Here is a 15,832-nt window from a genome sequence, read left to right on the forward strand (position 1 = left end):
CAAAAGCTCACCTTGTCACTTTGTGACAGGTGAGCTAAAAAGGTATAATGAATTTCCAGTTTTAATGAAACAGGAAGAACCCCACTGGACATTACTGCAGGCATGAGTGGGCACCTGGGTAAAACCTCATTCCAAACAGGGTTTCAAACTGGAAGTCAGGGACAGGTGATTCAAAATCAACAACCTGATATATCCAAAACTGTCTTCTTTCTTCACACAATCTGGCTGTACTATCTTCTTACCAACTATATAGAAGTCTTTTGTTCTTTAATAACTGCCTATTTAACAATGCCATAATATAAAACACTGAAGATCATGTTTTTTGTTATTTAGATGTTTCGTATGAAGAAATAAGAAAATTTTATATCATTCTTACTCATTATATCATCCTTATTCACTGTCTCAACTGTCTGTTGTAAGTTAATTTTTAACTAAAAATGGCCCTTTCAATGTAAAATTTACCATTTTAACAAACAATTTGAAATAAAAAGGCGTACCATCATCTGGTATAACCTGACAACCGGGAGCGTTTCGATCAATCTGGTCACAACAGTTGTAGTGTCCTAGATTCTTTGTCCAGACCCCAGTATGGTACTTTGGCAGGAATGTGACACCCTTATCCCTTATAGCTGAAACAAAATGATCAACTTAATAAGGATTTTTGGAAAATCATGTAAACCCACCTCCTGGTATTTATTTTAACTGTTAACACAGAAATTATTTGGTCACTGTACACAAAAGTTCTATTGTTCTGGGTCAATGTGACCTTGACCTTTGACCTATTGGCCTCAAAATCAATAGGGGTTATCAACTGGGCATGATTAACCTTCCTGTCAACTTTCATGATCCTAGGCCCAAGTACTCTCAAGTTATTGTCTGGAAATGGTTTAACTGTTCTGGATCACGGTGACCTTAACCTCTGGTCTCAATATCAATAGTGGTCATCTGCTGGTCATGACCAACCTCCTTATCAATTTTCATGATCCCATGTGTTCTCGAGTTATTGTATGGAAACCGTTTAACTGTTCCGGGTCAATGTGACCTTGAACTTTGACCTACTGACCTCAAAATCAATAGGGGTCACCTGCTGATCATGATCAACTTCCCTATCAACTTTCACGATCCTAGGCCAAAGCATTCTCAAGTTATCGTCAAGAAACGGTTTAACTGTTCCGGGTCACTGTCACCTTGACCTTTGAACTACTGACCTCAAAATCTATAGGGGTCATCTGCTGGTCATGATAAACCTCTCTATCATCTTTCGTGATCCTAGGCCAAGTGTTCTTGAGTTATCATCCGGAAATCATTTAGCTGTTCCGGGTCATTGGGACCTTGACCTTTTACCTACTGACCTCAAAATCAATAGGGGTCATCTGCTGCTCACATCTAACTTCCCTATCAACTTTCATGATCCTAAGCCCAAGCATTCTTGAGTTATCATCCGGAAACCGTTTAACTGTTCCGGGTCACTGTGACCTTGACCTTTGACCTACTGATCTCAAAATCAATAGGGGTCATCTGCTGCTCATGACTAACATCCCTATCAACTTTCATGATCCCAGGCCCAAGCGTTCTTGAGTTATCATCTGGAAACCATTTATCTGTTCCGGGTCACTGTGACCTTGACCTTTGATCTACTGATCTCAAAAGCAATAGGGGTCATCTGCTATTTATGACCAACACCCCTATCAACTTTCATGATCCTAGGCCCAAGGGTTCTTGAGTTATCATCCGGAAATGGATTGGTCTACGTACTGACAAGACCTACCGACCGACTGACATCTGCAAAACAATATACCCCTCCTTCTTCAAAGGGGGGCATAAAAAGAAGAACAGATTTGTACTGGTACAGAATCAAGGAACACTGGTTAGGTTAACTGCCCGCCGTAACTGAAGTACTGTTGAAAAATGGCGTTAAGCCCAAAAGAAAAGAAAACTTCAAACTACAATCATGTTCTTGAATAAATAGTCTGCATAATATCTTCCAAATTTCAAATTTTTACTACAAAAAGTAATATCTGACCAGTGACCGATATTACATAAATGTGTGTTTTTGTAATGGTCCTATTACAGAACCGAAAGTTTGTCATAATGTCCGAGGCTACAGACTGCGGGCTAAAATAACAGATCTCTGATCTATTTCCTAGCCTTGGTTTTTTATGGTATTGTGAAAGTGTCATAAAAATAACAACATAATGCAAAAGTTGTGGACTTACTCTGTTTTAAGGTATCCACCCAATTTTTCTGTTGTTCTGGTCTTTGAGCAACTACATACAATGTGTAGTAACCTTCACCCTTTTCTGTTCTGTGCATTATCTATGAAAGTTAGAAATATAATATTCTCAGTAAGGTCAGATTTTAGACCATTAAAATTGCCTATCTAAATCATTCTGAATGGCTCAAATCATCATATTTTAATATGTGCAGCTAGAATGGTTCTGAAAATTCCTGTGAACATTCATTCAAATCCCTACAGCAACACAGGAGAAGTAACCTGGATGAACTTTAAATTAATTAAACAATGCCACCACTGTGTCCAGCAAAATACGCCCGAAGCAAAGTGCCTATCAAGTTTGAAGATCACTGGTAAAGACAGACAGACAAAGACAGACAAAACAAAATCAACATATCTCCAAACATTTGAAGATGCAAAATAACTTTTTAAACTTTAGTCACATTACCTGAAACACATTGATCTTATCATCTAACTTGCCATCTTCCACCGTCTCAACTGTTTTTACATTATTTAAGCATATTGTACCCTTTGCCTTCCCTCGTTTCTGAAAAATATACATGATAATACATGTATATATACAGTCTAATGAAACTTGGCACAGCACAGGACGTTTTCTACTCCAGATATAAGTACTGTTGGTTCATCTGGTGAGAACAATCAAAACATTTCAAATATAACATGATTAATACAAGTTAAAGCATCCTGAAATTTTTAACAGAAAAAAATTAACAGATCAAAAGAAAGCACCAAACATACTTTGAACGGATAGTTTAGTAACTTTATCATGGCAAAATTTAATCATTTTCCAAAGAAAAATAACACTGCAGTTTGTACTTTTTTATTTGATAGTAACAGAGATATCTGACTTTAACAAAAACTTTAACCAAGAAATTCTAAGTTAAAAAGGGGCATAACTCTGTCAAAATTCGAATCAGAGTTATGAGGATTGTTTCTCCTGATATTTGACTTTATCAAAAACTTTAAACAAAAGGCGACGTCGATGGCGACACCTATGCCAAGGCGAGTGCAATACATGTAGCTCTACACTTTCTTCAGAAAGTCGAGATAAAAAGGTATGTTCACAGCCTCTGAAAAGGTTTTAACCCATAACCTAGAAAGTCAATAAATGCCACTGCAACTTATACTCATACCACCACTTCTTCTACACTAACTTACCGCCAATGTACCCCCATAGTATGTAAGGCTCTCCTCAGTTAGCACAAACCACCTTTCCTTGTAGCTCTGTGCAGTGAATACAGTTCCCTTGTTCATTGCTCGCTTCAACATGAAGTCCGCCAGCACTTCCTTTCCATCTCTGCTCATTTTCACTTGTTCTTGTCTATATCACAACCCTCAGAAAATTGAGTAAATCACTAAAAATGAGCTAATGGGGACTCCTCCAGTGTAGGTGCATGGGCCATTTCTTCACTCCCCTTCTGTAAGAAAAAAATATATTGCAGAAAAACAGTTATCAGACATCAAAGACCTGTTTTCTTTCCTGAATCCTTTATATATTTCTAGAAAAACCTTTGTAGAGCAACACCCACAGAATTGTGGACACCCACAGAATAGTGGTATCTATAGATAACATTATTTTTCAAAAACACAATATTTTTTGTGGATTACATGCTCCCACACATATGAAGTAAGTTGGGCTTTAAGAACCATTAATTTACATTGTTATGCAAAGGGGTCAAGCACATGGGTGGATTTTGTTTAAATGTGGGTGGATTAAAGTTACAACTTATTTTTGTGACCTAGAGCCAAAATTATCAAAAAATCCATACTACTTTTCTTTTAATTAACAACATATTAAAACACTGGCAAGATTTATTCCCGATACTTTGGCACAAATGACAATTCATCCAAAAGAGATGAATGTTTAAATGGAAGAATATTTGACTGTCACATGACATATTAACCGATAAATAAAATTTTAGACTGATGTTTGTGATCAGCCTAGTCCCAGTTGCAATTTTAAAAATTAAATAAGTTCACTACACTATTCATAAATGAATTGATTACGAGACACTTGACTTCCTACAGCTTTAGGACACTCAAACAAAAGGAAAATTAATGGTGTTAGAATCACAGAATATCCACAAGGATATGTTTTAAGCATATCGTGATATATTGTGCTACACTTGTAGCAATTATTTAGAGATATCACAACAGAAAAATGTTATAAAACTGGAACATTTTCAAAACTAAAATGAGCCGTGCCATGAGAAAACCAACATATTGGGTTTGCGACCAGCATGGATCCAGACCAGCCTGCACATCCGCGCAGTCTGTCAGGATCCATGCTGTTCGCTTTCAAAGCCTATTGCAATTAGAGAAACCTTTAGCGAACAGCATGGATCCTGACCAGACTGCGCCGATGTGCAGGCTGGTCTGGATCCATGCTGGTCGCAAAGCCACTATGTTGGTTTTCCCATGGCACGGCTCAATTATGTTTATTGACAATATCATGATTATATTCAACTGTAGTATTAGAAATTAACAAGGAACTACAGTGTTGTGTTTGAAAATGGTTACTCAAGTTAGAGACTACAGAAATCATCATTTGGTCTGTGTCTTTAAAGTGGCATTATGCGCATCTTACTGCACACAGTGTGTTTTTGGTGAATGTTCTATAAAAGCAATTTTCGTTTGCTGTGCATTTTAATGTGTTAAATTAAAGATGATGCCGCATAAGCATTAATTTGAAGTTGGTGCTTTATAAATAAAGAAATTGGACTAATAAAATAATAGTTCTTTTCTTCAATCTTCTACGCAGTGATCTCCCTTACCTACAAGTAGAGATTTCTGAAGTTGAAGGGAAGCAACTCCTGCGTGCAGTTTGACTTTTCTCAAAAAGACTGCCCCAGTCAAAATAAGAAAAGTCATATTTGGAAAGTTATTTTTTTGTACTGGTAACAGGAAGGGTTTGGTATATTGGGTTAAAAGCTATAATTTCCTCCACCTTTTTTTACAAACACATCTATTTCAGCTGGATTTTTACTTGAAAAATGCCCATAATTCCACTTTAAGTAGGCAATTTTTTGCAAACTTCTGCCAATCAAACATGAGACAGACTTATCATTTCAGTAACAGGCTTATGTATCAAGGCACAATACTGTTTTTATCTATATTGCTATATATACGGTTATTGCAGTAGATTTGTGTCTATGTTCGATTTTATATAATGTTCAATAATCGGACACATTATGCATTATTTTAGTTGTTTATATTTCTGTTTGATTATCACATATAAATAATTATTTTCATGTTAAGTTTGTGCGATGATAAAAACAAACTGTATTTGATTATCGCACAGACTTTGTTTTTAACTACATCAGGGCGGGTGATCACGTGACTTTTGTTTATGATCATATTATGTCCAAATTAATGGCTGCCCCCATGTACTTGAAGGTTTTTTTGTATTTTTCTGCAATTTTTCATCATATTTGAATATATTTTACCGATCATGTTCCAGCTAACAATTTTCCGGTTCCAACGATGTATTATTTTGCTATGTGAGTGTTGCCGTCTTTCCATTTAACCTGCAGAGATTTTCAAAGCAGTGATTTTTTTCTTGAAATAGTGTGGTCACATCGAGTCCAAAGTTCCAAAAAGCACATTTAATGCATTTTAACAGGTTTGTTGTTGGTAGAAATCGACTGAAAATGCACCGCAAGCATGAATTTTGCTTCACATGCGACTTGTAAATGTTTATGTGTGTTTTCTACAATGTTCCAGGGATTCATGTCTGAATGGTCACATTGTGTCCAATAAATTAAGAAAATGGTGTATATAGCAAGTAATTCCAATTTTCTATATAATAATGAGTCTTTTTAAGTGTTTAAATGTTGCAATTCATTAAAGGTATAAAAGTACAAATATGTAATCCAGCAGCACTTTCGGGCTTGTCACATAATAGCTAAAAGAAAAGAAATCATTTTGTGTCATTTTCATTTTTTCTGTAAGCTAGTTCCTGTTTTACATCATTGTGTACCTATATTTGACTTTTTGTACCATTTTTGAGAAGACTTTTTGCATTTATATAAAAGTAAATGAACCTTATTACACTGATTCCACGTAAGAGTGTTAAAATTGCCTAATTTTGTGTCGCTCAACAATCTTGACTAAATTTATTTTACATTGTATTTAAAATCTTTTCGTTTCATTTTCAAACTGGCTTCATGCATGACCTACCAAAATTCATCATCAATGGCACATAATTTTCACGGTCTGTGCATTCAAATATATATTGTTGCCAAAGCATTAATCAGATACGTTACCTTCACCTGTTAAATTACTATGAAGTGAAACAAATGTAAGAAAGTCTTATCCTTATTAGTATTGTGCGCCCATTACAGACAACATTTATGATACGATTTTTAATTTTGATAAACAGTATGTTACTATAACAAAAGCCACATGCATTATTGAATGATTGCTGCATGATTTCACAATCAACAATCGATTTTTTATTTTTCCCTCATAGAACAGAAGAACTACTGATGAGCATTTCACTAACACGAAATACTGTATCTTTACATACTAAATGGAACTGAAAAGGAAGAAGAATTTAGGTGGTGAAACCAGACACGTGATGAACAAATATGTTATAGATATTTTAAATTTAGAAGGCAATGCTACATACAAAATATCAAAGGCCTCGGTCCTGTGGGTTTAGACAAGAAGATTTTTAAATTTTTTTCCAATATAAGTCTATGTAAAACTTGTGACCCCCAGGGCGGGGCCTCTTTTCACCCCAAGGGCACAATTTGAACAATCTTCATAGAGGACCATAAGATGATGTAAAATCCCAAATATCACGGCTCTATGCCTTGCGGTTTTGGACAAGAAGATTTTTAAAGTTTTAACTTTCAGTTGCCATGGCAACCACAGTTCTGCATAGATTTAAATTCTTTGAACAATTTTGAAAGGGGACCATCCAAGGATCATTCCTGTTAAGTTTGGTGAAATTCTGCCCAGTGGTGTTCAAGAAGAAAATGTTGACGGGCGGACGACACACGTCACACAACGGATTGAGCGGTCACAAAAGCTCACCACGAGCCTTTAGCTCAGGCGAGCTAAAAATAAGAAACAAATTGTATGAAAACTTGTATTATAATATTTCTTGCTTGAATACATGGACCCACCTTTACAGTATTTTAATACAGGGGTATATGAAATGGTGCGCCCTTAATTAAACAAAAATACATTGAAATCTGAGGGAAATTTTCTAGTTCTTTCAAAAGAGTGATTCTGAGTTCATGTTACTTTTATAATCCCAACATTTGTACATAAAGGTATTGGTGAATTAGGAAAAATTTAATAACAAGAGGGCCATGATGGCCCTATATCGCTCACCTGTTATCATTGCACTTAAGGACAAGTTTTTAAGGTAAAAAATTCATAATAAAGATCAATCAAAAGAATTATGAGAAAATATAGTTAAAATTTTCTTAAAGTAACTTTAAATAAAATTATTCTCAAATAAGGCCAGAAGTTTCATACAAGAAGATTTAATTTTAAATTTTTCTATATGGCCATATAGAGATAATGAGTGTCTCCTGCGGGCCACCATGTTTTTCGAAGAATCAAAATTATCTCAAGGAATTCGGTAGGTCATCCAAGGCACATTTGTGTAAAATTATTTTGAAAACGGACCAGTATCTTTTGAGAAGAAGATTTTCAAAGTTTTCTATAAAGCCATATAGGGAAAACAGGCCCCACCCCCCTATCAGGGGCCATAACTACAGAACCAAAGATGGGATCTGGCCAGTTCAAGAATGGAATCAATATCTTGTGGTGATACAAGTTGTGTGCAAGTTTGGTTAAAATCAAATCAAAAATGAAGCTGCTATTGTGCAGACAAGGTCAAAATAGCTAATTTTGGCCCTTTCAGGGGCCATAACTCTGGTACCCATTAAGGGATCTGGCCGGTTCAAGAAAGGAACCGAGATCTTATGGTGACACAAGTTTTGTGCAAGTTTGATTAAATTCAAATCATAAATGAAGCTGCTATTGTGCAGACAAGGTCAAAATAGCTAATTCTGGCCCTTTCAGGGGCCATCACTCTGGAACCAATAACGGAATCTGGCCAGTTCAAGAAAGGAACCGAGATCTTATGGTTATACAAGTTGTGCGCAAGTTTGGTTAAAACAAGAGCTGTCGGAGGACAGCAACGCTCGACTATTCAACAGCCTTGTCAATTGAATGAATACAAAAGTCGAAAAAGGGGCATAATTATGTAAAAATGGGAAAAAGGGTTATGGAACCTTCACATGCTTATCAGCTCATAAAGTGAACAAGTGCGTGAAGTTTCAATCCTTTCCCATAAGTGGATAATGAAACACCAGCTTACATACAAAAACTTAACCAAAAACTTCTAAGTCGAAAAAGGGGCATAATTCTGAAAAAATTGCAAAGTAGAGTCATGGGACCTATACAGTGCATGTCAGATCATGACGGTGAACAAGTGTGTGAAGTTTCAATCCATTCCCATTAGTGTGTACTGAGACAACAGCTTACATACAAAACCTTAACCAAGAATTTCTAAGTCGAAAAGGGGGCATAATTTTGTAAAAAAGCAAAACAGAGTTATGGAACCTGTACAATGTAGGTCAGTTTATCACAGTGAGTAAGTGTGTGAAGTTTCAATCCATTCCCACAAGTCGTTACTCAGATACCAGCTTACATACAAAACCTTAACCAAGAATTTCTAAGTCGAAAAAGGGACATAATTTTGTAAAAAAGCAAAATAGAGTTAAGGAACCTGTGCAATGTAGGTCAGTTTATCACAGTGAATAAGTGTGTGAAGTTTCAATCCGTTCCTGCTAGTGGTTACTGAGATACCAGCTTACATACAAAACCTTAACCAAGAATTTCTAAGTCGAAAAAGGGGCATAATTCTGTAAAAAAGCAAAATAGAGTTATGAAACCTGTGCAGTGTAGGTCAGTTTATCACAGTGAATAAGTGTGTGAAGTTTCAATCCATTCCCACAAGTGGTTACTGAGATACCAGCTTACATACAAAACCTGAACCAAATCAGGACGCCGACGCATGGGTGAGTCCAATAGCTCTACTATTCTATGAATAGTCGAGCTAACAAAATCATAAATGAAGCTGCTATTGTGCAGACAAGGTCAAAATAGCTAATTCTGGCCCTTTCAGGGACCATAACTCTGGAACCCATAATGGAATCTGGCTGGTTCAAGAAAGGAACCAAGATCTTATGGTGATACAAGTTGTGTGCAAGTTCGGTAAAAATCAAATCATAAATAAAGTTGCTATTCTGCAGACAAGGTCAAAATAGCTAATTCTGGCCCTTTCACGGGCCATAACTCTGACACCCATAATGGGATCTGGCCGGTTCAAGTAAGGAATCGAGATCTTATGGTGATACAAGTTGTGTGCAAGTTTGGTTAAAATAAATTTATAAATGAAACCACTACCGTGCAGACAAGAAATTGTTGACGCACGCACGGATGCACAGACGACGGACGACAGACGAAGGGTGATCACAAAAGCTCACCTTGTCACTATGTGACAGGTGAGCTAAAAATATAAGTGAACATGTTGTCAAACTAAAATTATAAATCATAGTATTACGTTGAAATTTATCTCAGCAGATAAATTAAGAACTTACCTGAGAAATCTTTTAGTGTTTTATATTACAGTAACTTATAATTTGTCAGGAACACAACTGCATAAATAATTTTGAGATTTCAGAATATTATTTATTTCAAAACTGGAGATAAAATCTAATAACTAGTACACTCAGTCACACAAACCTATTTTTAATTTGGTTATAAGGAGATGCAATATCTTCAATTAAATTTTCCCAATGTTATTATAAAATGTCACTAAGGCATAAAAAAAAAATTTTGTTTAACAAAAAGTTGCAAAACTGCACTTTTTATGCTTTAAACATGGTCAGTGATGTTAGAAATCAACTTACTGATGCTCTAAAGGCACAACCCCCTTATTTGTATTCATTTTTTGTCAAAAAATAATTTCTGAAAAGTCTCATCTAATAAAAAAAAAAAAAATTCCGACCTACCTACCCTAATTTTTTTGAGCATGTTACTGGAAACAAAGATTTTTTTAGGCCTAAATTTTATACGTATATATGACATAAAAGCTTACATATGCACATGTCTGCCTCTGCTGAGATCTGTTTGTTTCAGTCAGGTTTTGAAAAGTTTCAGAATAAATACAAACTGGCTCAGGAAAAGTAAAAAGGAAAATTGCAATTTGAAAATTATTTCTTAGGTTTTCATTACTTGTACACACTAGTTTTGTCTATTAACCTTTCATGATATACTAGTAGAAAACATCCCTTTGAACAAATGGTGAAAATTGCAGATGTGAATGTTCAGTAAATCTGACACTAATAGCATGCAGTCAAAAATGGTGCGCCAAAACATATAACTCACCATTTTTGATGTCTTGAGGATACTAATAATTATAAAACAGTGCATGGAGCAACATCAAATTGGCTTTGGAAGAAAATCTCTGAAAAACTGTATGTGTCTGATTAACCTCTTAAAGTGTATCAAGTTCAAAAACTGTCAAATGCAATAGGGCTATTTTGGTGTTATTTCATAAGCACGCTAGTTAGATTGGGAGTAGCCTTACTCATTTGGCTTATCACAATATCTTGACTTATTTTATCATCTGATATTTCACAGTTGTCATCCCTCTAAGCCTTACCCATATCTGCATTTTACTGTTAGGAAAACGAAGACATTAAAAAATCTAAAAAATCTGGTCAGAGTCAGACTTACTTGCTTTAATAAATTAAACATTAATATTCATGGTTCATACACATTCTTTCAGACAAAATTCCCTGACATTTCCCTGACTTTTCCCTGACATGAAAGCATTTTTCCCTGACTTTTTGGTTCGGTACGATACAAACCAAGTCACCTAGTATGACTTTTGTCATCTTAAAATGTGCACATTTAGTGGTTCAATTTTAAATGAAAAATAGAATGTTGGCCTCCACCACCCCTACAGCCAACCCTTACCTCCTTTTTTGACAAACATTTACATTGTTTAATATTTTGTTTGTTTACTCCAAATCAACTGGATATGGAGCTGGTGATTATACAAAACACATTGGCAAGCAAAATGACATGAATTATCATGCATTAACTAGAACTGTCACAGAAGTGACTCATACCCCCACCATACGGTCTTGTCACAGAAGAATGGCAACCATAAGGAATCTTAAAAATACTTTGGAGTACTTCATCCTGGGCTTCCACATATAAGTAATACTAGTATAATACTAGTATAGTAATACTAGTAAATATATTAAATCTCTAATATTAGAGATACACTAAAAGTGAATACAAAAAAGTGTCTTACCGACCCATGTTACCACGGAAAAAAGTTTTTACTTTTTACATAGGACTTATAATAAAAAAGTTAGAAAAATACCTAAAATATTGAAAATCTAAAAATAGGATTTCTAAAAATAGACTAATTCCTGGAATTTAAGGGTAAGAAACTCAGTACAAAGGTTAAAAAAAAGGTTACTTCCCTTTGGCTCTAAGCCAATCAGAATGAGATATAGTGGAAATACATCAAAATTAACCTTAAATTCTAGGTAAAAGGGGACACAATTCAAGAAAAATAGTGTCAGAGTTATGCACCTTGTGTCACATGATGTGGGTGATGAGGTGGAATATCTATTTTAAGTCTGAATCAAATCCATTCAGTAGTAATTGAGATATAGAGAAAATACATCAAAATTAACCTTAAATTCTAAGTAAAAAGGGGCATAATTCATAAAAAATTTATGTCAGAGTTATGCACCTTGTGTCACATGATGTGGGTGATGAGGTGGAACATCTATTTTAAGTTTGAATCAAATCCATTTTGTAATAATTGAGATATAGTGAAAATACATCAAAATCAACCTTAAATTTAAAGTAAAAGGGGACATAATTCATAAAAAATTTATGTCAGAGTTAAGCACCTTATGTCACATCATCTGGGTGATGAGGTGGAACAACTATTTTAAGTTTGAATCAAATCCATTTAGTAATAACTGAGATATAGTGAAAATACAACAAAATTAACCTTAAATTCTAAGTAAAAGGGGACATAATTCATGAAAACTTGGTGTCAGAGTTATGCACCTTGTGTCACATGATGTGGGCACATGATGTGGGTGATGAGGTGGAACATCTATTTTAAGTTTGAATTAAATCCATTCAGTACTAACTGAGATAAAGTGAAAATACATCAAAATCAACCTTAAATTCTAAGTAAAAAGGGGCATAATTCATAAAAAAATGGTGTCAGAGTTATGCACCTTATGTCACATGATGTGGGTGATGAGGTGGAACATCTATTTTAAGTTTGAATCAAATCCATTTAGTAATAACTGAGATATAGTGAAAATACAACAAAATTAACCTTAAATTCTAAGTAAAAGGGGACATAATTCATGAAAACTTGGTGTCAAGAGTTATGCACCTTGTGTCACATGATGTGGGTGATAAGGTGGAACATGTATTTTAAGTTCAAATCAAATCCATTTGGTAATAACTGAGATAATAGATTTCGGGACGCGACGGGACGGGACGCGACAAAACTGACTCCTACATACCCCCCTCAAACATGTTTGGTGGGGGTATAAAAAGTAATCAAATACACTGTTTCAAACAAACAAATGTTTTTATGTTATGACCAACAGACAATAAAGCAATTACTTTTGGAAACCTGAATATATTAGCCAAATCCAACTGTTTTTCTGAACATAGCTTTACTAAATTACATTAAAATGGAATTGTCATTCTGATTACCAATTAAAAAGAGTAACATCTATAGGATATATACCATGCAAAACACCTTGGTAGCAAAAGCATGTCTTTAAGGTATTGTAGATAATATTATGTTCAATTTTATATATCGCACATAAAATAAGCCCTGCATAATTAAGTGACAGTATTGCATACTATTATATACAAGCAAGCTGATCAGCCCCATATCCAGCACAACAGCATAAAAACCACTAAATGTTCACAAAATGTTAACAGAGTTGTACAGGTTAAACAACTAGCTATAATACATGTGGTTAGATTGAATTAACTAGTACTATAACAAAGGCAATGAATCTATAGGATAAGGATTCTATACAAAACAGCTATTAAGCACTGAAATATTTCATATTTACAAGCACAGGTTGCCATTGAACAAGACAACAATACAAAGGATTTAGGAAGTGTTCAGTTTCTCTTGCAGTGATGATATCTTGGCATCTAGCTCAGTAAGATCCTTTTTATATCTGTTGCCTTTGCCCGGAAAGCATTTGACTTGGAAAGTAATTTAATTTTCCTTTTCTTTTCAGCCTCCAGAGCAATGTCATCTGCATCTTTTTGCATAGTTACAAATTGTTGCCTAACCAGATCAGAAAATTCCCTGACATTTTCCTGACATTTTCCAAATTTCAAAATTTCCCTGACATTCTGTAAAATTCCCTGACAATTCCCTGACCTTGAAAAAAAAAATTTTTCCCTGACTTTTCCCTGACGCGTATGAACCCTGATATTCATGAAGAAACTTCAATGAATGAGATCTCGTTTTACTGGTGTATGAAACAGACAGCAGAAGGATAAAAATTTGTGTCGTGGAAAACTTTCTATCAGATCGTTTGTTTATAATGATAATGTTTTTTTTTAATGTTTTAATGTTATTAGTATTTTCTACACGGGGAAGTTTGAAAATTGGACCCGATTCGGTTTATTACGTGCCAGCCGTATTATTATAAGACTAATTTAAGCCAGTGTAATACTTTAATAAGCGTCTTTTGATTTGATCACAATTGATCAAGTCGGCAAACACTTCAATAAGATAACGCGCTGATACGAGCTTACGCGAGATCATCTCGCCATTTTGTGTATCTTATACTTCTTTGGTTGAATTGAATTTAATAAGAGACTTAAGTTAAATCTTCGAAAATATGATATGTGACATGTGCGAGGAGATAATCTACCCTGACACCGGTTTCAATAAACAGCCGACTGCCGATGACACAAGATTGCAGAAACAAAACACAAAATATACATTCATAAAATGTCAACGCCGCAAGTTATCATTATCAGAGATGTAATCATTACAAATTTATACTAAATGTACATGTACCAGAAAACTTTCCCAAAGTAATTCGTAATTCATATCATTTGGACTAGACTGGGAGCAACCTGTATTCTGATCATATTTTCAGGTGACCCTGGGTTTTTGACACTTGGTTCCTTATCTTTATAGTCTAAATAATGAGACCTCGGGCAGACCGATTTTACATTTTGATATTTTACGTTGTCTACCTAGAGGTCTCAACCAGAAACAATCAAAACTGTGGTGGAAACTGTGGTCAATTGAAATTACGATTTATCAGTAGTCACGATTTTTCTTTAGCCCTAACTGCTTACCTGTTGTTTTAAATCATAAATAGTAAATAAAAAACATAAGAACAGGACATATTTATCAAGAATTTCTGTTGTAAAAAATTTAAACCTCTAACGTTTCAATCGACTTCATGTAATGGTGGTCGGAGGCGTGACCAATGAAAACGCTTCGTGTAGTAATGTGTTTACCGGTGATCGGCCATTTTCCAATATGTAGTACACTCGTGTTAAACCTTGGCAATTTTTTAACTGCCATAGTTTGAATTTTTCTCAAGAAATCTCGGTAATATATACATCATTGAAAAGGAAAAATTACAGGCTTTCTATGTATGTATTTCTTTTTTTATCTGTTGCATTATTATAACATAATTCCCGCCCAACGGATTCCATTGGGTGTTACTTACGCAAAGAAGAGGACAGTGCTACCACATTCTTTACCTTTTCTGGTTTGTACTCGGAGGCGGATATCGACAAGTCAAAATAATATAACGATATTCAACTCTCAAGTACAATTATTTGGACTACTTATCTTTATAAATAGCATATACATTTCTTTTAAAGATAGACTTCTGGAGTCTAATTGATTGAATTTCTGACTCCTGTGGTTATAGTTAAGATACAACGGAAAATCTTGCTTACAAACAGGAAGTCTTTTTCTGCTAACAAAATGAAGCCAGATTTCAGTTACAAATTAAACAACGATTAAACGACCAGTTGTCTTCGCAGAAATAAGCTTTCATCAGAAGAAACAAGAAAATATTATCAAATATCTGTGAAATTATGTAAAACTTACCAGAAACAATTATTTCTAGGCCTTTTTTCACAAAGCAGGAAGTATTTTGGTAACGATCATAAAAACGCTTGATATTTCGGACGTTTAGATAACCCCGATCAGGGGAGACAATTTATGATCTCTGAGGCCCGTACAGGGGCTTTCTCCCAGCCAAAGATGCCATTTGTCCGAGCAGAAAAGCTGATGTAAAATATCGAAACAAAATCGTTTTGAATGAAAGCAACTATTACGCATGTGTACATATTATATATATATCTTTATTTCCTCCATATGTGAAGAACATTTCATGTATATTTGCCTGCAAATAAAATATTTGAATCTCTTAGCCTACACTGGCCTGGATACGTATTAGACCTTCCTGCCTACACTGGCTACACTATACATTT

At 34.9% G+C, this 15,832-nt stretch overlaps 1 protein-coding gene across 4 annotated transcripts in view; it reads right to left on the bottom strand.

The window, feature by feature from the left end:
- Positions 1–15,581, bottom strand: part of LOC123557056 (tyrosine-protein kinase Tec-like) — a 71,926-nt gene extending 56,345 nt beyond the window's left edge. For 3 of the 4 annotated variants that reach the window (XM_053543372.1, XM_053543370.1, XM_045348257.2), the window contains exons 1-5: positions 15,447–15,580; positions 3,413–3,672; positions 2,682–2,780; positions 2,217–2,316; positions 498–629 (exon numbers count right to left, since the gene is read on the bottom strand). In XM_053543372.1, coding sequence (XP_053399347.1) covers positions 498–629; positions 2,217–2,316; positions 2,682–2,780; positions 3,413–3,559 — 478 coding nt within the window. In that variant the 5' untranslated portion in view covers positions 3,560–3,672; positions 15,447–15,580. Of the gene's footprint in view, positions 1–497; positions 630–2,216; positions 2,317–2,681; positions 2,781–3,412; positions 3,673–15,446 lie in introns of all 4 variants that reach the window. The other variant, XM_053543371.1, reaches the window with a different exon arrangement.
- Between the last annotated feature and the right edge of the window lie 251 nt (positions 15,582–15,832).

The sequence above is a fragment of the Mercenaria mercenaria genome, chromosome 5, assembly GCF_021730395.1.
Source record: "Mercenaria mercenaria strain notata chromosome 5, MADL_Memer_1, whole genome shotgun sequence".
NCBI lineage: Eukaryota > Metazoa > Mollusca > Bivalvia > Venerida > Veneridae > Mercenaria > Mercenaria mercenaria.